We start from the raw sequence: 21,843 nt of genomic DNA on the forward strand, positions 1-21,843 counted from the left end.
ACTAATCTGTATCTATATGTGTCATGATAGACACAAATAGGAGTCTATTATTGCAGATAAATTATGAGTTTTGTCATTTAAAATAATATTTTTTTTTCTTCTAGTTTTTTTTTTTTTAATTTCTTTTTTAGATTTTTACCAGAAAAATCTTCTTTGAGTCATATATATTTCATAAATATCCTTAAATTTAAAATTTTTCGTTAAAGATTCTAGAGATAATTTTGGATAATTTTAACCGTTTTCATTTTTTTATTAAATCAGTTTTTTATGTTATTAATGAGTCCTTTTTCATTTTTCTTTTTTTTTTTTTTTTTTTTTTTTATGTAAATATACTTTTTAATATACCTTGATTAATGGGATTTTCTTTGCCATATGGGGGCTTGTTTCATCTTCATCTTTTTTTAACCAATTCCTTCACGTTGAACAATGGAGTTTTTCATCTTCTTCATGCCATTTTTGTCTTCACTCTCACCATCTTCCCCTTCTCCACACAGGTTTGTTTTTTTTTTTTTCCCTTTCAATTTTTCTTCCCTCTTGATTTTTTGTTTTTTGTCCCCTATTTTCAAGTTCTTCCAATCAGCTTCGGGTAGTCGACCTGTCGCCATTTAACAAAATCTATAACCATCACGCTGGTGTTGAATTGACAAGGCTTCCAACCAAGAAACATGCTGGAAAACCGGTTCTCCAACCAAAGCTGTGAGGTGAAATACTTGGTGAAGTTAACGTGAAAGTATTCTGGCTCTTCGATGGTTCAAGAACCCAAGTAATTCTTCACATAGTTAAGGGATGGTTCAAGAGCTTGTCGCACCATGTCCAAATTAAATTCTAGACAATCGTTGGATTGAAGCAATAGACCTGAAATTTCAACTAAGAAAGCAAATCTAACAATAGCTTGATGACGGTTCTATATATTCTCTCTATACATATATATATTTAGGTGGACTTTGTTATACATAGGTATCTGATTAAAGTACCATGTGTGACACAAATATCTAATTGTTCATATAATAGGTACTTTGTTTTTGTTTTATCTTTTGTTTGTATACTAAGAAATATATTGTATATTAAATACTAAAATAAAATTTTGAACATATAGACCATGCATAAAAAATGGTTTAAGTTCATTCGATATATAATAGAATGTATCGTTCTTTCTATGTGTTTTTTCTTCTAGTTAATCAAGTTGTGTGCTTCATTTTATCTGCTTATTTGGAAAAGAAAATTCTATAAATTCAATAGGTTACAAATGTTGTTGCTTAGTATTGCTATGGGTTAGTGATAGTTATATAGATTCTGTATATACATGGGTATATTTAAAGTGTAATATTTCATATATAGGGATATAATTAAAGTACAATGTGAAACATATATCTAGTTGCATATGTAGTAAGCGCTTTATTTTCGTTTTAATTTTTTTATATACCAAGATATATATTATATGTCAGATATTTAAATAAACTTATGTATATATAGATTGTGCAAAAAAAAAAAAAAAAAAAAATGGTTTATGTTGATTCGATATATTACATGGTATTTCTTTTTCATCTTTTCTACCTTGAGTAAGAAATTTTTGCTAAGTATGCTCAAACTCAAACGTATACCTTTGACATTCTAAAATTTCAATGAGCAACATAAATAAAGATGTGCATAAAAATATAAACAGTGGATCATGAGAAATAAATATAACTCACAAAGATTACACCAATAAATTTTCACAATCACTTTTTATATTTTATATATACCTACACGTAAAATAAGATAACAACTCATTGAAAGCATATCATATACACCTAATAATTATTCTACTAAATTATATAAACCTGTCCTTATATACAATATACCAACATATATGACATCCTACTATGTATTTAACTGCATGTTTCTTATATGGTATTCCAACTTATATCAAATAAACCCGTATTTATATATACATATAAACTCTAGCATATGTAGAATTAACTCAAATAAATTATATAGAATAAACAACCAATAATGAAAATGTGAATTTTTTCTTAACGGGCATATTAACGAGCTAGAGAGAATAGGGAAAATGAACATTAATGAGGGAAAATATTTGAAAACGGTTTTTATAGCCATTAATTGCACTGATTTTATTTTTATATATATAGGGCTTTTAAATAGTAAAAAACCACCAACATTAATAAAAATATAAAGTCTAATAAACCATTTAGTAGAATATAAAAAACATTAATGCAATATAGGCCTATATTTATGGTTTTTTTTTTTTTTTTTTTAATGTAGAAAGCCCTTTGTTTTTCACTGCTTTTGTTTTAAATTGGTCTATTTATTTTCTATAGACTGAAATTGGGTTTATTTATTCTTTTTTTCTTGACATTTTTTTCTCTAAATAATAAACAAACATGCACATGATTTTTTAAACGGCAAATATACATACATCATTATAATTAAAATATCAAATGGTACCTAAGGTTATAGTTTCTTTTTAAGAGTATGTATATGTCATCAATTTGGTTTGTATTGTTTTTCTAATAAAAAACCAATTTGTATTAATAATGTTTTATTATCTCCAAGTACATATCAAGATATCTAATTTTACACTAAAAAACCAAATCAAGTCAATGGATTGATTTAATTTGTCGGTTTATTTGTTTCATTCCTATCTTCAACTAAGAGTTAAATATTTAAATCTCCACTTTTATATCTTGAACACAAGAAACAACCAATTGTTCTAGATGTAATATTTAGTCTCCAAAATTTAAAATGTTTTAGTCAACGTAGTATGTTATTTGATTGAGATTAACTTATTTGCATGAGGTTAGAGATTTAAACTTTTTCCCAAAAAAAAAAAAAGAAAAAGAAAAAAGTCTGGAAAAAAATCTTTTCCTTCAGTCCCATCCTTTAGTAAGAATGCGATTGGTTTAACTTTTTTAATGTTTATTTTTTAAAATAAGTCATTTTGAAAAAATTGAGTAGTTTGGCAATTATTCAAAATAAGTTTTTGAAATACTTTCAAAATTTATTTTACACATATTTTATCAAAATAATTCAAATAAAAGGTGAATTTTTTTTTTTTTTTTAAAAAAAAAGAAAACTTTTTTCTTTAGTCAATCCAAATATGCTCTAAATTTTCATGTCGAAGAATAATGTAAATTTTTTTTCCTGAGACAATATATCAAAAATCTAATATTGCAGTTGTTACTTTAATATTATTTCTACCGTGGGCTTTTTGGCCCTTAATCTCAAATTAATTAATTTTAATTAATTAATTAATCAATATTTTGATGATAACAAACTCAATTTTTAATTACTGAAAATCTCAGTGTTTTAATATGTCCATAGCGTAGAGCTCGGAACAACCATTCTAACACCTCTTGAATCACTCAAATCGGAACTAAAACAAAGACGATATGACCGAAACAAGTCTATAGAGAAAATACCGTTGTGGATGAGGTGGCATAACCAGACCATTTGCATGTAGACATGTGGCAGCATATCGGTTGAATGGTGGATCATTAAAAGATTAACTTATGATGGACTTTTGATTTTTGGATTGATTTAAAAAAAAAAAAAACGAAATTTAAAAGAAATTTAAAAGAAAAATAAATTTAATATTATTTTATGTTTGTGTCTAACAGCTAGTTTTTTACGGTATGTTTTTTATTTTTAGATTGATTTTAGAATGAATTTAAAAAGAAAATGAATTAAAAGGAAAATGAATTAAATATTATTTTATGTTTGTGTCTAGCGGCTAGTTTTTGACACATGATATGTTTTTTTATTTTTTGGATTAATTTTAAAAAGAAAAGGAATTTAATATTATATATATATATATATTTTTTTATCTAACTACTAGTTTAGTTTAAAATCTTCACAATTGATTTTTCTTTTTCAAAATCCAATAGTCCAAATTAATTGTGGTTTCTAAAAATTTTTCCATCTCTATATAAACCATCTTCCTTTCCAAATTTTAAATAAACAAATTTTACATTTCATAATCCTCAAAAACTCAAAAGTTCCATTGTTGCTCTCTCTAAGTTCCCAATTTTTTTTCTTTTCATCTTATTCTTGAGAGAGTGTTATTGTATTGTGAGAATAAACTTGTTGAGTGCTTAAAGTTGTAAATCCACTCTAGTGAGAGTTGTATTGTGTTATTCAAAAATTCCAACATTTGTAACGGTTTGATCCTAAACCATGGAAAAGATCGAGTTTGTTCTTGAACCCATAAAAGGAGCGGTGGTGTAACGGTTGGGCTCTAATCCGTGGAAAGAGTCGGAAAGATTTTATTCAAATTCCCAAGAGGCGCTTGGGAGTGGAGTAGGTCGAGTTTGACCGAACCAATATAAAAATTACAGTGTCTTCTTCTCTAACTCTTTCCTTTTTATTTTTGTAATTAATTTAAGCAATTTATTGTATGTTTTAGTTTGTTCTTATTTATTTGCTAAAATTTGATAGAATTAAATTATCACATTTTTGTCATCTTATTTGTTGCATAAATTGAATTTTTCTTATTATTTATAAAAAGTGTATTAATTAGTTTAATTGGGTTAATTTAGGAAAAAAAAGTTTAATTAAACCTTATTCACCCCTCTAGGGTTGCCATATCGATCCAATATTTGGTATTTCAAAGTTTTAAATAGAGTTTAATTAGACCTTCTTTGGACAAAACTCCTTATGAACTTTGGCATAACAAAATTCCAAATATTGAGTATTTCAAAGTTTTTGGTTGCAAATGTTTTATTTTGAATAACAAAGAAAAACTTGAAAATTTTGATTCAAAGACGGATGTTGGTATTTTTCTTAGCTATTCCTCTACTAGTAAAGCTTATAGAGTTTTCAATAAAAGAACTTTAGTAATTGAGGAATCTATGCATGTAGTATTTGATGAATCTTGCAATGTTATTTCTAATGAGCCTATTTATAATGATATTTTAGAAGAAAATTTTGGAGATTTACTTGTTAATGACAAAGGCAAGGAAATTGTTTCAAGTAAGCAAGAGGTGAGCTTAATCGAAAAGAACGAAGTTGGTTCTTCATCCATGCCTAAAGAGTGGAGGTATGCTTCTTCCCATCCCAAAGAATTAATTCTTGGTGATCCCGAACAAGGTGTGAAAACTCGTTCTTCTCTTAATATGTTTAATAATCTTGCTTTTGTTTCTCAAATTGAACCAAAAATTTTTAAAGATGCCGAAAATGATGAATTTTGGATTTTAGCTATGCAAGAAGAATTAAATCAATTTGAAAGGAATAAAGTTTGGGAGTTAGTCCCTAGACCCTCTCATGCTTCTATAATTGGAACTAAATGGGTCTTTATAAATAAAATGGGTGAAAATGGAAATATCATTAGAAATAAAGCTAGACTTGTAGCTTAAGGTTATTGTCAAGAGGAAGGAATAGATTATGAAGAAACTTTTGCACCTGTTGCTAGATTAGAAGCTATTAGAATGTTGCTTGCTTTTACTTCTTATAAGAATTTCATTTTGTATCAAATGGATGTGAAAAGTGCATTTTTAAATGGTTATATCATGGAGGAAGTTTATGTAGAACAACCTCCGGGGTTTAAAAGTTTTGATTTTCCTAATCATGTCTATAAGTTGAAAAAGGCTCTTTATGGCTTAAAACAAGCTCCAAGAGCTTGGTATGATAGACTTAGTAATTTCTTGCTTGAGAATGGATTTAAAATGGGTAAAATTGATACTACTCTTTTTATTAAGACTAAAGAAAATGATATGCTTTTAGTACAAATATATGTGGATGATATTATTTTTTGTTCTACTAATCCATCTTTGTGTGAAGAATTTTCTAAGTGTATGCATAGTGAATTTGAGATGAGTATGATGGGAGAACTTAGCTTCTTCCTTGGACTCCAAATCAAACAACTCAAGGATGATATTTTCATAAGTCAAGAAAAATACACAAGAGATTTGCTCAAAAGGTTCAAATTCAATGAAGGTAAAATTGCAAAAACTCCTATGAGCACATCCACTAAGCTTGACAAGGATGAAAAAGGTAAGTGTGTGGATATAAAAACTTATAGAGGTATGATTGGATCTTTACTTTATTTAACCGCTAGTAGACCCGATATTATGTTTAGTGTATGTCTTTGTGCTAGATTTCAATCTTGTCCTAAGGAATCACATTTACATGCCGTTAAAAGAATTTTTAAATATTTGCTTGGTACTATTGATTTAGGCTTATGGTATCCTAGAAATGTTGAATTTAATTTGGTAGGATATTCCGATGCAGATTTTGCAGGTAGTTTACTTGACCATAAGAGTACTAGTGGGACTTGTCAATTTCTTGGTAGTTCCTTAGTTTCTTGGTTTAGTAAAAAGAAAAATTCGGTTGCCTTATCCACTACCGAAGCAGAATATATTGCAGTTGCTAGTTGTTGTGCTCAAATTCTTTGGATGAAACAAACTCTTTGTGATTTTGGATTAAAGTTTGATAATGTACCTATATTTTGTGATAATACTAGTGTTATTAATTTGACTAAAAATCCTATACATCATTCTAGGACTAAGCATATTGATATTAGGCATCACTTTATTAGAGAGCATGTGCAAAATGATAATATTACTCTTGAATTTGTAGGCTCTAATAATCAATTAGCGGATATTTTTACTAAGCCTTTGAATGAAGAAAACTTTTGCAAAAATAGACTTGAGCTTGGTATTATTCGTTGTGATGCTTCTTGATTTTATAATTTTACTTGTTAAATCTTTTAGAAGGCATTTTGATAGGGGGAGATATGGAAAGCATGTGTTAATATTCTTAGGGGAGTTGTGCTAAATTTATGTTCATGTTTTTAAGGGAAACATTTATGTAGTTCTAAATTTTTCTTAATTATTCTTTTTGATGATTCCAAAGGGGGAGAAGTTTAAGAAAAATATCCTATAAATTTGTTATGATTTTGATTGTATTAATTAGGGCGAGAATTTATTTTTTTGAGTGAATTTCAAGAATGATCTTAATGGTGATATGTTGAATTTTATTATGTGCTACATATAGTTTACATGTATTTCAAGCTATTTTTCTTGAATGGTTTGTCATCATCAAAAAGGGGGAGAAGTTTAAGAAAAATATCCTATAAATTTGTTATGATTTTGATTGTATTAATTAGGGCGAGAATTTATTTTTTTGAGTGAATTTCAAGAATGATCTTTATGGTGATATGTTGAATTTTATTATGTGCTACATATGGTTTACATGTATTTCAAGCTATTTTTCTTGAATGGTTTGTCATCATAAAAAATGGGAGATTGTTGGCTTTTTGGCCCTTAATATCAAATTAATTAATTAATCAATGTTTTGATGATAACAAACTCAATTTTTAATTACTGAAAATCTTAGTATTTTAATATGTCCATAGCGTAGAGCTCGGAACAACGATTCCCACACCTTTTGAATCACTCAAATCAGAGTTAAAACGAAGACGATATGACTGAAACAAGGAAATACGGCAGTGGATGACGTGGCATAACCAGACCATTTGCATGTAGACATGTGGCAGCATAATGGTTGAATGGTGGATCATTAAGAGATTAACATATGATGGATTTTTTATTTTTGGATTGATTTAAAATTAAAAAAAATTGAAATTTAAAAGAAATTTAAAAGGAAAATAAATTTAATATTATTTTATGTTTGTGTCTAACGGCTAGTTTTTTACCCAGAGTATGTTTTTTATTCTTAGATTGACTTTAGAATGAATTTAAAAAGAAAATGAATTAAATATTATTTTATGTTTGTGTCTAGCGGCTAGTTTTTGACACATGGTATGTTTTTTTATTTTTTGGATTAATTTTAAAAAGAAAATGAATTTCAAAAGAAAAGGAATTTAATATTATATATATTTTTTTTTATCTAACTGCTAGTTTAGTTTAAAATCTTCACAATTGATTTTTCTTTTCCAAAATCCAATGGTCCAAATTAATTGTGGTTTCTAAAAATTTTTCCATCTCTATATAAACCATCTTCCTTTCCAAATTTTAAATAAACAAATTTTACATTTTATAATCCTCAAAAACTCAAAAGTTCCATTGTTGCTAAGTTCCCAATTTTTTTTCTTTTCATCTTATTCTTGAGAGAATGTTATTGTATTGTGAGAATAAACTTGTTGAGTGCTTAAACTTGTAAATCCACTCTAGTGAGAGTTGTATTGTGTTATTCAAAAATTCCAACATTTGCAACAGTTTGATCCTAAACCGTGGAAAAGATCGGGTTTGTTTTTGAACCCATAAAAGGAGCGGTGATATAATGGTTGGGCTCTAATCCGTGGAAAGAGTCAGAAAGATTTTATTCAAATTCCAAGAGGCGCTTGGGAGTGGAGTAGATCGAGTTTGACCGAACCACTATAAAAATTACGGTGTCTTCTTCTCTAACTCTTTCCTTTTATTTTTGTAATTAATTTAAGCAACTTATTGTATATTTTAGTTTGTTCTTATTTATTTGCTAAAATTTGATAGAATTAAATTATCACATTTTTGTCATCTTATTTGTTGCATAAATTGAAATTTTCTTATTATTTATAAAAAGTGTATTAATTAGTTTAATTGGATTAATTTAGAAAAAAAAAGTTTAATTAAACCTTATTCACCCCTCTAGGGTTATCATATCGATCCAACATCTTCATCATCAAACTTGATGATCAAATTTATTAGATAAATTGCAAAAGCTACTCCTAAAGTATAATGATGGTTGCCGTTACTCCAACTTTTAATTATTCAAGTTGAACCCCCAAACTTATATAAATGTTACAATTATTTCAGTTTGAGTGTTCAATTGTATGTATATAATCTAAGAGTGTATCGAGAGAATTATTTAAATAAAATTCATCATTCATAAATGAGGGTGACTTTAATGATAGATGAATGAAAACATTAAAATAAAAATTGGTGCATTATCTATATTACGATACCAAAATATTAATATATTTATTCGATATTTTAATTACTAGAACACACTTTTTTTTTTTACTTATATTGAATTTTTTTATTGAAAGAAGATAAAACGCTAAAATACAAATTATACTATCCAACTTTCAAAATTTTGTAGTAATTAAAGAAAAACTATATAAGATTTAGTACATGCTAAAATCCTGTATTTTAAAGAAAAATTAACTTTTCCTTTAAAAATAAAAAGAAAAAAGAAAAAGAAAAATAACTAAACTACTTCCTTAACTAATACGTTTAAAATGTCTCACAGCTAATAAATCTATTAAATTTTAAAAAAAAAAACTAAATATATGATGCAGCAAAATGACTTGAAGTATAGTGATAGCTATAATTATATACTCTCAAACTTTCCATTATAAAAATTGAGTTTCAAACTATACAAATGTTAAAATTAAACTCTCAAATTTATAATAATGGTAGAAACTGAACTCCCAAATGATACAAATTGAACCCTCAAACTTATACAATTATTACAATTTCCATAATTATATAAGTTAAAGAGTCCAATTTTAACACTTATATAAGTTTGAGGGCTCAATTTTTACCATTGAAAGTTCGAGGGTAAAATTGCATTAGGTAAGTTTAATATAAATATCTAGTGTTTCTTTCTCTCAAACACAACACAACATACCAACCATTTCTCTCATACTTTTTCTCAATAGCTCTTTTTTTACGAGCAATTTGTCAAAAGAAGGGAGTTTTAGTTATGGATCTTTAAGCTCAACCTTTTAGTGTAGAGTGATTTAAGCTACACAACGTATCAGTTGGGTTATTTTATACTGGAGGAACAAATTAGATAATATTTGTTGCACTGGTGGTTGATATAAAGAAATTCAATACACACTTCAGAGGATTTGAATCTCTTTAAAGAGAGCAAGATATTTGTGTCTCAACCTAATTGTTTATGTGTCTTTTTTCTCAATAGTTACTCCATTTTCTTTTGTTATTTGTAATTCCCTTATCATTATGTTTGTGCTAGGAATTTAGATAGAGACTTTTATTTTTGTTAGTCAATAGTAAAATTACTATCTAAATCATTTATTTATAAGGACATATCCTATTTTTGATAGGACATATGAAGGTAGGATATAAAATTTCTATTTATGACAGAATAGGAAATAAGACATATACCTATTTTAATTTATATAAGGAGATATGGGTGGTGAAATAAGGATGGTAAAAAAAAGAAAAAAGGAATAAGGAAAGGGAGAAAAAGAAAAAAAAAAGAATAAGAAAGGGAAAAAAAAGAAAAAAAAAATGTCTAGCAATAAAGGAAGGAAAAAGAAAAAAAAAAAGTAGAATTGGAATATGTAGGTTCGATTGAGGTTGCGTTTAAAAATATGTCAATATCGAAAAATAATAAGATTTTTGGTAAATCACGTGTAGATCACATATGAGATATTTTTGGATTCTTGTTTTGCCCCTAATGGGGTCACTAGTTATGTGGTTCGTGTTTTTATAAATACACCCTAATTATTGAAGTTGAAGTAAGGATGTACTTATGGATACAATATAATTGTTAAAGACTTTTGTTATCAAATTGTATTACCAAATATAGAAAAATGAACCAAAATATTTACAAAATATAACAAAATTGTAGAACGATCAAGGATAGACACTGATAGACTTCTATCAATATCTATTAGTGACATTAATAGACTCTGATAGAAGTTTATCAGTGTCTATCAACGTTTATCATTGATAGTTCTAAATTTTGCTATATCTTGTAAATATTTTCAACAATTTTATCATTTAAATATTTTCAACAATTTTACCGTTTGAAATAATTTCCACTAACCGATTTAATAAAATAATGATAAATGACCCTTCTTGATTTTTTTCACTAAATTTGAATTCAAAATTTATTTTATATTAGTAAATTAGATTATACATAACTACTTTTTGAATTAATAGTGATTAATGAAGACTAAGTTAGTGATCTAAAATATAAATTTAAGTTCTAATATCGTGTTTGATTTGTTCAAACTAATTTTCAATTTCATTTTTTCAAAAACATTTTTTTATATTTTTAAATGTTTGTTTGTTACCGTATTTAATTCTATGTTAATATTTTTTTTCCATTATTTTCTACGTATTCTTGTCAAATTAATTTTATATTTTCAATATTTTCAAGTTGTTTATTACTAATTTTGAATTTTACTCCTATTCTTATCAAATTCCAATCGATCTAAATCTTTCTTACAATATTTTTAAAGAAGTGTTAGTTATCGACAAGTTTAGAATTAAATTTTGATTTGTTGTGCTTTCTTCTCTAGTTACTGTTTTTACTATGACTTTATAACGAATTAGACTTTTTCATGGTAATGGGATGAAAATTTTCGTTAGCATGAATTTCGGGTTGTTGAGGCATAGAATCCGTCAAACTCACCCTTTCAACAATTTTTAGAAGATATCCAAGGTAAGCTTTTTCCTTCTAGCAATCTCGATTGGCAATGTACGGGATGGTTCCAACAACTCTAATCTCACTCAGATTGTTGAAGATAAGAATATTTTGTGGTTGATGTCGGTTTTATCACTGCTCCCAAAATGATATATTTATAATTGTTGAACATGTCTCTATTGTTGGTTCGAGTTTTGAAAATACACCGTATTTGAATAATGAGTTAGCAAGATCAGATCCTCCTTCCTAACATTCTAGTGCAATACACTGTGTTTGAATAATGAGTTAGTAGGAACAAAGTGATGGCCTGTTGCTTGCTTGTTTTTCCCCAGTTATTCCAACAACTCTCAATCTTTCACTGACTCTTGTTCTTCCTTCAAATTTTTTTTTTTCAGAACTTTAATCATTCGAATATTTGACTAGTGGATTATTTTTAAATTTATGAGTTAAAAGTCAGTTATAAATGGATGTATAATTTGTTTCTGTTTTGGAATCCTAAAACATAAGGGATAATATTTTATATATAAAAGATTTATTTAATTTTCCTAAAGATTACAATTAGTTTAAAATCACAATCTTATTCCTATATTTTAAATAACAAATAGGTAAATCTTTATTTATATTTGAAAAAAATATAAAAAATCTTTATATATCATATTTAACAATTTTGGTTCATCACTTCGTTCATACTAGGAGGGATAATATTTCCAAAACATATTATAGTGAATGTACGGAAAGAAAGATTGGGGAAAGTTTTAGGTTTGTTTACATGTGAAAAAGGTTTTAGGTTTATTTACCTCTCGGAGACGAATTAGTAAAGAAGTGTCTTGAATAGGGAAACGAGTTTTAGAAAAGATTATAGTAGAGAATGCAAAAGATTGGGATTAGATTACCTGTCGACAAGGCGTTTCTCTACTATTTTTGGTGAATTTTGGGGGTGCCATAATGGAAGAAAGTCTTCTTAACATTGTTTTTGTGTTGCGGTCGCCTGAAAAGATTGACTTTTTCTTCACGTTTATGGTTGACTGGGTAATCAGATGAGAGGGATGTGGAATGCCATTTAACTTTTGATTTGGGAAGGATTGAGATTAGATTTTGGGATTTTGTTTTTCTTTTCATTATTTTAAATGCATGTCTTATTTAGTGTGATAATGATGCATTTTGTAGGTGTAAATCTGACATTTGTCAGATTCATCGTTTATCGTGATAATTGTTTACATACAGGATATTTAATATTTTTTGAATGTTTTTGAAACCCATTTCCTTCAAATTCTGAACATTATGGATTTGGAGTTAGTGAAAGACAGTTTTGACAATTTTTAATTATTATTTTTAATATTTAATTATATTTTACTATTTTCACAATTTTGAAAATAATTTGCTATTGGAGATACAAGGTCCCTGTATTTAGTAATAAGAAATAAGCTATAAGTTTAACAAGGTTTTTTTTTTTTTTTTTTTTTTTTATTGTTAGTGTATGGTCAAAACAATTATTTTTGTTTTAGGTAAATAATATTGTGTTTCTATTAAAGTTAAGAGGTTGTTAATTTAAGTGAGTAGTTCGAGGTTTAATATAAACTTTTATTTTTGTTGGTCAATAGCAATCTAAATAATTTATTTATAAGAACATATCATATTTTTTATAAGATATAAGAAGGTAGGGTCTAAAATTTCTTTTTATGTCAGTATAGGAAATAAGACATACATATTTTAATTTATGTAAGGAGAGATATGAGTGGAGAAATAGGGTTGGTAAAGAAAATTAGATAGAGGTCTAATGTAGATTTTCTTTGGGGGCATTTTCAAAAATTAAAAAATAAGAGAAACTAACAAAATAACAAAATTTAATCTTTTTTTTATAGAGGCTAATAGAGGTTGATAGAAGTCTATCAGGATTTATCAGTGATAGAAATTGATAGAAGTCTATTATTGATAGAGGTTGATAGAAGTCTATCAATGTCTATCAGTGATAGAAACGGATAGAAATCTATCATTGATACTATAATTATAGAGATTGATACAAGTTTATCAGTAAGTCTATCATTGATACTATAATGACAAAAACTTATGCAAATCTATCACAGATAGAAGTCTATCTATCAGTGTTTTTTTTTTTTTTTTTGTTACTTCTGTAAATAGTTTGACATTTTTTCTATCTCTCTCTTTTTTTGTTAGTCAATAGTAAAAATACTATCCAAATTATTTGTTTTATAACATAACATTTGATATAAGATATGCATGTTTTATTGTAGGAAAATAATAAGGAAATAAAATATAGGTTATTTGATAGGTTGTACTAAAATAATAATGATGATGATAATGATTTAGTCAGTTTTACTATTCTCCCATAGCTCAAACCATAAGTTGTATCATAAGTTAAAATATATATATATACATTATAGAGTTAATAATAAGTTTGAACTATTTGAGTTGGTTTAGATTATTTCAGCTGAACCTATGAACTAATCCAAACAATAAAATTTTCATTTATTTGAATCCAACTTAACCCAAATAAGTTGATAATCGAAGTCAAACCGTATGGATTAGATTATGTTCAATCGATTTTTTCGAGCCATCAATTTTTTGAACACCCCTCGCAACAAAGATAATTTATTTAAAGTAGCAATCAAATATGTTTTTTAGAAAGAGACCGTTATTACGTTCCATCCACATAATTTTTTTGTTTCCAGCTGAAGTAATTCTGAACTCCTAAAATTGACAGGTAATGAATATGTGGCTTTGTGATTCATGGGCATTTTATTCAGCCCGAAAGCTAGGGAACTAGTTATTTTAAAACTCTCTTTATTGGTATAAAACTTGAACTATTCTCATACATTTCAAGACTTTGTGGGTCCTCACCCCGAATCCCTAGTTTGACCAAGGATGGAAGTCAAACTGGGGATTATAACCGAGTCTCCGGTTGAAGACGGGACGGGGATGGGTATCCCCATCCCTGACCTCGATCCCAATTATTTTTTTTTATTTTTTTAATATATATTAGTTTTACAACTAAATATATATGATATACAATTATATCCTATATATATTAATTTTATAAATATTTATATAATTATATATTTTTTTAAAAAAACCAAGGAGGGGGAAATACCCCGTGGGGACAGAGATGGGAAATCCCCCGTTGCCAACCCTACATCCCAAGTAGTTGGGAACTTGAGAGATTTCTCAAATCGTTTCGTATATTTCATTCATCAATCAAATAACGATGCATAAAAGGAAAAAAAAATGTTGGGGGTATAGTAAATATATGTGTGTGTATATATACTTTCGGATTTATTTCTTAAGCATCTATTTTCAACCCTCTCCTACCCACTTTCCGATTTCATCTAACAAAACCTTCCGATGAAGAACTTCTTAAAGAACCATCATGGGGTTAGCCAATTGACCAAAAAGGATCCTGAATTTAATTTAACGAAAAACTTGGAGAGAGATCAATCCACGTGGCACCTACCTAAGACTTTATATTCTGAGTTTCCTTAGGATCCAAATATTGTAAAGTTGAACGAGTAGTCCAACGGATAATAAAGAAAGGACTTCCTAGAGAACAAGGAGGTAGTAAAATACCAAAAAGAAAGGGTATATTTGTCTTTTGACTAAATTAGATTCTTCCAGTCTTGGAATAATCACACAGGAAATTTTGTAATATATCCAACCTTTCTCTTGATTTTAAAGAAGCAGTAGCACGATGCAAGAGAACAATCGGCTGAACTCAAAAGAGAAAAATTTTAAATAAAAATTAAACACAATCAACTCCACTTCTATATATAAATAATATATTAATTAACTTGAGACAATTTTTAAAGTACCTAAGCTTAAAAAGTTTATCAGTTGTGAGCATACAATAATTACATATATCTCAGAAGACAAAATCATTGTACCTTCAAGAGAACCTCCACTCTGCCTCTATTCCCATTCCCTTTGAGGACTTGGAAAATTTTGTATGTTTCGTCGGCAATGGCAATACGTATCATATAGGCTTATCATACTGGCATGGTTTGTAACCTTATATGCTTGTATTTCTGTTCATGATTGAAGCGCCTCGCACTCTCAGACAAACCGAGAGACAATACGAGCTTCAATGCACCAACCCCCTCTTGTAATGCAGTATTGATCTTGTTAAACAAAAATAAAGTGTCACGCCACGATGGGTAACAAGCATAATGTAATCAAGATTATTCGCAACAAGTTAGCAACAAGAATAACTGATGTGAAGATACAAACTGTACTTGCCAAAATTAAAAGTGGGATTAAAGAGGATCCATAATATATTTTTCAAAAGTATGCACTTTTAGTTTAGCAAAAGAAAAGAGAGTGAGACAGTGACACATAAGCAAAGCAGTAAGTTGTATTGTGGGTGAAACTGGCTCAAAGAAAGGTTTCGACTATAAGTTTTGTGTAGTATAATAAGTAAAAACACTCACTCGTTCTTGAGCCGTGTTATTGAACTTTTGAAGCAAAAACGCTTTGGGATCCATTTGACCAGGTGGCCTTCCAATGCCTGGAAAGAAAATGTTCTAAGAATGAAGGAGAAGACATATAAACAACCATAAAATAGCATAGACAACAAAACTTACCAATTCTTAACCTAGCAAACTCTCTGTTCCCTCGAAAATGATAAATGACACTCTTCAGCCTAAAATAAAAAAAACATTTCAAGATGTACCAGAAAGGCAACATAGAATAGAAGAGAAGTCATGAAGATTGAACTAAAAAAAGAATATTGCCAACAAATTTACAAGCATGGACGATTAAAAGTGTGTCCTCACAAAAAAAGAATTAAAGTTGTAGCATGCCGGCTAAATGTCATATTCAGAGAAATCATGTTGAAAAAGCTTCGTGGCAATTAGATAACATTCTGATAGTTGTATTAGAACATGATGTACGACACCTTGATCCCTCAAACGCTATATGTTGGAAATAAGGGACTTAATTGATTGTTTATAGTCCCGAAGGTATTATAGTTATTTACTTTACCTTATTTTTCTTTCCTTTTTTGTATTTAGACTTGTTGGAGCCTATAAATAAGAATCCTCTTATATCTCGCACATTAGGTAAAAATTAATAAAACGGAGACTCTCTATCGTTGTTTTTTCTCCCTATTCTAGGGTTTTCCACGTAAACCTTATGTCTCCTCTTTCTCTCTTTTCTCTTTTAACACTATGCTTAGATTCTTTGAGTACCTAATGGAGCAATTAACTGACATGACCAAACACAAGTAAGAAATTCAAATAGGATGTAATTATCAGCATCTCTTACAAACTCCTATTGGACCTCTTTCTTTTCAAATGAAAATAGCTTAATGAATCCCATTTATGGAGGGTGAATATTCCAAAGAAGATTCAGTTCATGTGGCAGGCAGGTCATCCATGGAAGGGTAAACACTTTAGATCGGCTTGCGAGAAAGATGCCTACTTTCATTGGACCCTTTTGTTGCATTCTTTGTCGGAAGGGGGAGGAAGATGATAATCATATTCCTTAGAGTTGCGGCTTTATTAAATCTATATGGTACCCCTTTTTTGATGTGTTTGGCTTTCAGTGTGCTAGACACAGAGATTATAAAGAGATAATCAGGGAGTCCTTTCTTCATCCACCTTTTGTTCAGAAGAGGAGGTTTTTCTGGCAAGCAAGGATTTGTTCTATGTTGTGGGATTTGTGGGGGAGAAAGGAACACCTTTAGGGGATTGAGAGGCACCCTATTTGATGCTTGGTCCCTTGACAGGTTCTAAATTTCTCTTTGAGCATCAATGACAACTCTTTGCAATTACTCATTAGATTTTATTTGATTGGAGTCCTTTTCTTTAGTTGAGTCTCCTTTTGTGGGGTATTTTTTATTGGACGCCCTTGTGATTTTATTTTTTTCCTCAATGAAAGTTCAATTTCTTATTTTAAAAAAATCTAGTCAAATGTACGTTAATGTCACAGAAGAGATGTAGAGACAACGGGCAACTAGATTGTGGCCATAGAGTAGAAATAGGCTACAATAGAAGATGACTAAAATAAAAAAGGTTCAATGATACCCGTTGTGGTAGTCGTGTCCTCCATTGTGTTGAAGCCGAAGCACCCCACATGGCAAATTCATGTCATCATGAAACTGCAGCAGTCAAATACTCAAAATAATACCATGGCTTTGTTCATTTAAGAACTCTGTAATGAAAAAAATCATTCAAATGCACATAAGGATTTACCACGAGCACACGGTTTAGAGGTAGCTTGTAATAAGCTGCAAGTGGTCCTGCCTGCAGTATGATGACAAAACACAATATTTATAGCATCAAACCTGTCTCAGTAAAGAAAACATCATTGACATGTATTGAACTGGCTACGATAACCTTCATGAGAACTGCTCCTAGTAGATTTTAGATTGAATACCAGGATTTTTTTCCTCAAAGTCATTGAATATGTAAATTTGCAACATGAATTCACTCAAATGAATCTATGAACTCAATAAAAACCTACGACTACAAGGATCCTAACTTATAAGAAGACAGAAGCCAAAAGGAGTTTCTCAATCACATACAGATTCACCACTCAGGTTCATGTAAGTTTGAGGCTTTGCCAGAAAAACAGGGATGTCCCCAACAAAACCTGACATCAATAGCCAAATATCTTTGAACTTCATGCAATCAAACAACAATAACTGCTGAAAACACTGAACAACGGAATTGAATATTTATAATACACAAAGTGAACGTGCCTTCACCAAACACAGCTTTACAGTGAAGCCTGCTCATTGGAATTCCAACAGACTCAGCAAACACATCAATCATCTCAAAGCCTACCTGTACTGAACCAAAATAAGAATGATTGAACTAATACCTCCCATTGCAAAATGAAAATGTGATTTAAGATGAATAACGAAAAAATAGTACACTGATTACATTGTGCCTGGTTCCTCTGAACTTCTCACCAGGGTTGCCCAAGCCCACAAAAAGCCAAGGCCGTGATGATATTGCCGTGCAAAAGCCACGCTTGGTTAACTTATTGAACATTGTCCCCTTAGAAAAAAAAAACCCCCTCATACACCTCCCTATTGACTAAAAACCCAAAATTTTATATCAGCTGCTAATCAATCAATAGCAAAATGAACAAGTCCAAAGATGTAAAAGTAATAAACAGCATTGTGCTTGAGTTGCCACCAAAAATTGATTTGGCAATTCAATCCCTCAATTGAGTAATGTCCCAAAGTTGATTCAAACCCAGATTACAAATACAGTGTGAAAATTAACAAAAAAAAAAAGGATGAAAGAGACGAAAAGGGTAATAAAGAAACTGGAAGCTGATGCAGTAGCCACTAGTGGTTGTTTGTTTCGCCCCACCGGCTGCTGTTATCGTCGATCGCAGCCGGTCCGAAGCCGATTCCAGAACTTGAATTCAAGTGGGAAATTGAAAAAACAAAGACGAAGAGAAGAAAGGAAAGATACCTCGTTGTAGAAGGGTAATTCAAGAAGAAAGCCGCGAGGATTGTGAAATCAGAGAGCTGCAATGGGACTGAGAGACCTAATTGAGTGATATTGATTTAAATACTCATTTGTTATATACTTTTCTTTAATATGAAATGTGTTTTTTTAGTGCAATACGGTTTAGTGATTTAAACCACGAGCTAACACACCTCTAATATCCGTTAAAAGTAACTTCAATTTGATCTCCTTTTAAAAAAAAAAAGATCTATACTGAATTTTGGATTTTTTTTTTTTAACTTATATTTCGCTACCATAACATTAGGCTTGACAATGGGAGCAGGGTGGGGCGGAGGAATCTCCACGGGTATTTCTCCCATCCTCGCCAATTGAAAGCGGGTACAGGGATGGGGATTCCCCATTGGAGAAATGGGTTCCCACGAGACCCATCCCCCTTTTTTAATATATATTAAAATACAAAAAAAAATTAACTAGGGACAGGAACCCGGTTATAATCCTCGGTTTGACTCCATCCCCGATCAAACCGGAGATTCCCTTCCACAGTCGAGGCGGAGACCCAACCCTGGATTTTTGCCAACCCTACATAACAATGCTAAGTTCATAATACATTAAGAGTGTGTTAAGCATCCGTATTGTTTCTTGCGATTTTAGTGGGGGTGTGAAATTAAGGTTACTGGTTCAATATGCTCACATACTACAATTTTTTCTCCCTCGCTTTGTTGTGCATGTGCTCTTCCAAGCTCTTCACTCATGTTTGTGTTCGTGCTCGTCGTTCTAAACCCTCATTAATGGTGCACAAAAGTTTGTATGGATAATTAACTCGCTATTAATGTGCTATGACGATGACAAATGATCATACTCATATTTCATTATTAAAAAAAAAAAGAATTGGGCAAATATCTATTCAAATACGAAATTTGGATTGATTATATCGACTATAGAGCTTTTGAGAGTATATCATATGTATACAACATTGGACCAAATTTACAGACTATTAAATTTCATGTGTTGAGCTCCATTTTAGTTGTCATTCTATGATTTTAATTTAGGAGATAATGGAGTAAAAGATCCAATCTCAAACCTGTGGTTTTTGCTCCAATTTTACAAACTTAAAAAATTTCCCATCTTGTCCTTTTGTTTTATCATCATCAACAAAAGTTACAAAAGTACCTTTGGTTTTCTTTTTTCCTCTTCTACTTCTAAATTTCCTTCCTCCATGTGGATCGACTATTCTCCATTTTTCACCGAACATCAAAAGAGATGTCGTTGTTGGTCATCTAAATGTCAAATAGAATAGAAAGAGATATTGTGAGGAGAGTGCAAAGAGAGAAAAAAAAAATATTGAGACAACAAAAAAGCGATAGTAAAAGACCGATTTGCGTACACAAGATTTTATTTTGATAATTTTACTCAAATATAATATCAATAGGTCAAACAAATCCAATTTCAAAACGTATGATAAATTTCATTTTTTTTTCCTCAATTTTGGATAATCCATCCACCATTCCCTTTAATTTAGCTAGATTTGGGGTTATAACTTTTTTTTCCTTTTTAATTTGCTCCATGTGATTCTATGATGGCTTTAAACTCAGTGTTTTGTAATTCTACTTTTATACCCACAATATTTTTGTCACTTGACTTTTAGAATAACATTTAAATTTTTTATATTTTCAAGTCTTTTGACTTTTAAAATGTGTATGTGTACTAATATGTTAATATATATGTGATTTTGAGTCACATAGGTTATAGACGAACATTAAACAAATGAAAAAAAATAGCAAACCAATAAATATAATGGTTGGTTAAAAAATTAAGAACTACAAACGTTAGAAAATCTATGGACCAAAATGAAAGAGACATAAAAATTCAATAATCAAAATGAACATCTTTAAAATTTAGAGACTAAGGTGGAAAAAACTTTTTTAAAAAATTATGGATCAAAATATGATTTTAAACCTTCTATAATTTTCAATTTGATTTGGTTCGATTTTAATGTTATCCACACAAGATAAAAAAAAAAAAAAGCATTCATTCTTTTTTTTTTTCTTTTTTGTAGTTTCATTAAATATCACAAATAATAGTCTCTATTACTGTTCTCATGTGGAATACATGTAACGTTTTTATATTAATTAGACGATGAGTTAAATTGTATAAGAAAACTTGTGAGTTGTCAAGTAGAAAAATGATTCATATTTGTGAAGTTTTAATGAAACTTCTAAAACAACTAATTACCAATTTTGTAATGGTAAAAGATAAAATAAATCTTATCATTCTTTTATTTATTTTTTGTTTTTCATGTTGGTATTCCAAAAATTGTCCCAATTTCTAACATGACACGTTTTCTTTTGGGTTTGATGATCCAAAAATAGGGTAGAAAATGAAATTTGTCCAACTTTTTTAAATATATGTTTTTTACTCCTTGCTGATGTCATATTTTGGTAAAATTACCAAAACAAAACCTCCTCCACACGGATTGACCTTTCGCTCTTGCTCTTCACTCTCTTGTTGTCTCACCCTCCTTACTCTCTTAATCTCCTCTTTCTCTCAATTTCCTTTATTTCGCTCTCTCTTTGTCTTTTTGATCTCTCTCTCCCTTGGTCTTTGTTATCTCGTTCTATTGCATATGATGTTCTGATGGCTAACAACGGCATATTTGTAACATTTTGACGATCGACGATAAATGGAGAATGGCGAGCAAAAATAGAGAAAGGAAAATTGAGAAGATGGAGAGGAAGAGAAAAAAGATAATTAAGAGTGGTTTTGTAATTTTGGCTGGTGATGATGTAAGTAAGAGTGCAAGATTTTTAAGTTTGAAAAAATGGGGCAAAAACCATTTTTGGAGGCTAAGATTGAACCTTTTAAATCATCTCTTTTTTCTTTTATATGGAATGAAGAAGAATGATTAGCGTAAGCCGTAAGGTATGTGCAAAGGCAAATGGGCGTATGCTTTATTAGTATTATATTTATTGTTATTTTATTTTTTATTTTTATTTTTTAAGTTTTGGAGTGAGAATGAACCTATTTGGTCCTTTAGCCAAAAGATATGAAGCTTTTTTTTCCCTCTTTTTAC

At 29.5% G+C, this 21,843-nt stretch overlaps 1 protein-coding gene across 7 annotated transcripts; it reads right to left on the minus strand.

Moving 5' to 3' along the window:
* Positions 1–15,091: 15,091 nt before the first annotated feature.
* On the minus strand, positions 15,092–18,914 carry LOC120072311 (Peptidyl-tRNA hydrolase family protein). Of its 7 annotated transcripts, none has more exons than XM_039024767.2 (9): positions 18,777–18,914; positions 18,234–18,389; positions 18,050–18,134; positions 17,873–17,940; positions 17,541–17,591; positions 17,373–17,446; positions 15,930–15,988; positions 15,777–15,853; positions 15,092–15,467 (listed from the first exon to the last, which is right to left on the minus strand). In XM_039024767.2, exons 2-9 carry the CDS (start codon positions 18,372–18,374, stop codon positions 15,336–15,338), a joined length of 687 nt encoding a protein of 228 aa, XP_038880695.2. In that variant the 5' UTR covers positions 18,375–18,389; positions 18,777–18,914; the 3' UTR covers positions 15,092–15,335. The 7 variants fall into 7 exon arrangements, with proteins under 7 accessions (XP_038880695.2, XP_038880696.2, XP_090167516.1 ...); XM_039024768.2 differs by having other exon boundaries at positions 18,050–18,139; positions 18,777–18,900; XM_090311390.1 differs by having other exon boundaries at positions 18,234–18,350; positions 18,777–18,869.
* Positions 18,915–21,843: the final 2,929 nt, after the last annotated feature.

This window comes from Benincasa hispida, chromosome 2 (genome assembly GCF_027475165.1).
Source record: "Benincasa hispida cultivar pf3 chromosome 2, pf3_genome.v1.1, whole genome shotgun sequence".
NCBI lineage: Eukaryota > Viridiplantae > Streptophyta > Magnoliopsida > Cucurbitales > Cucurbitaceae > Benincasa > Benincasa hispida.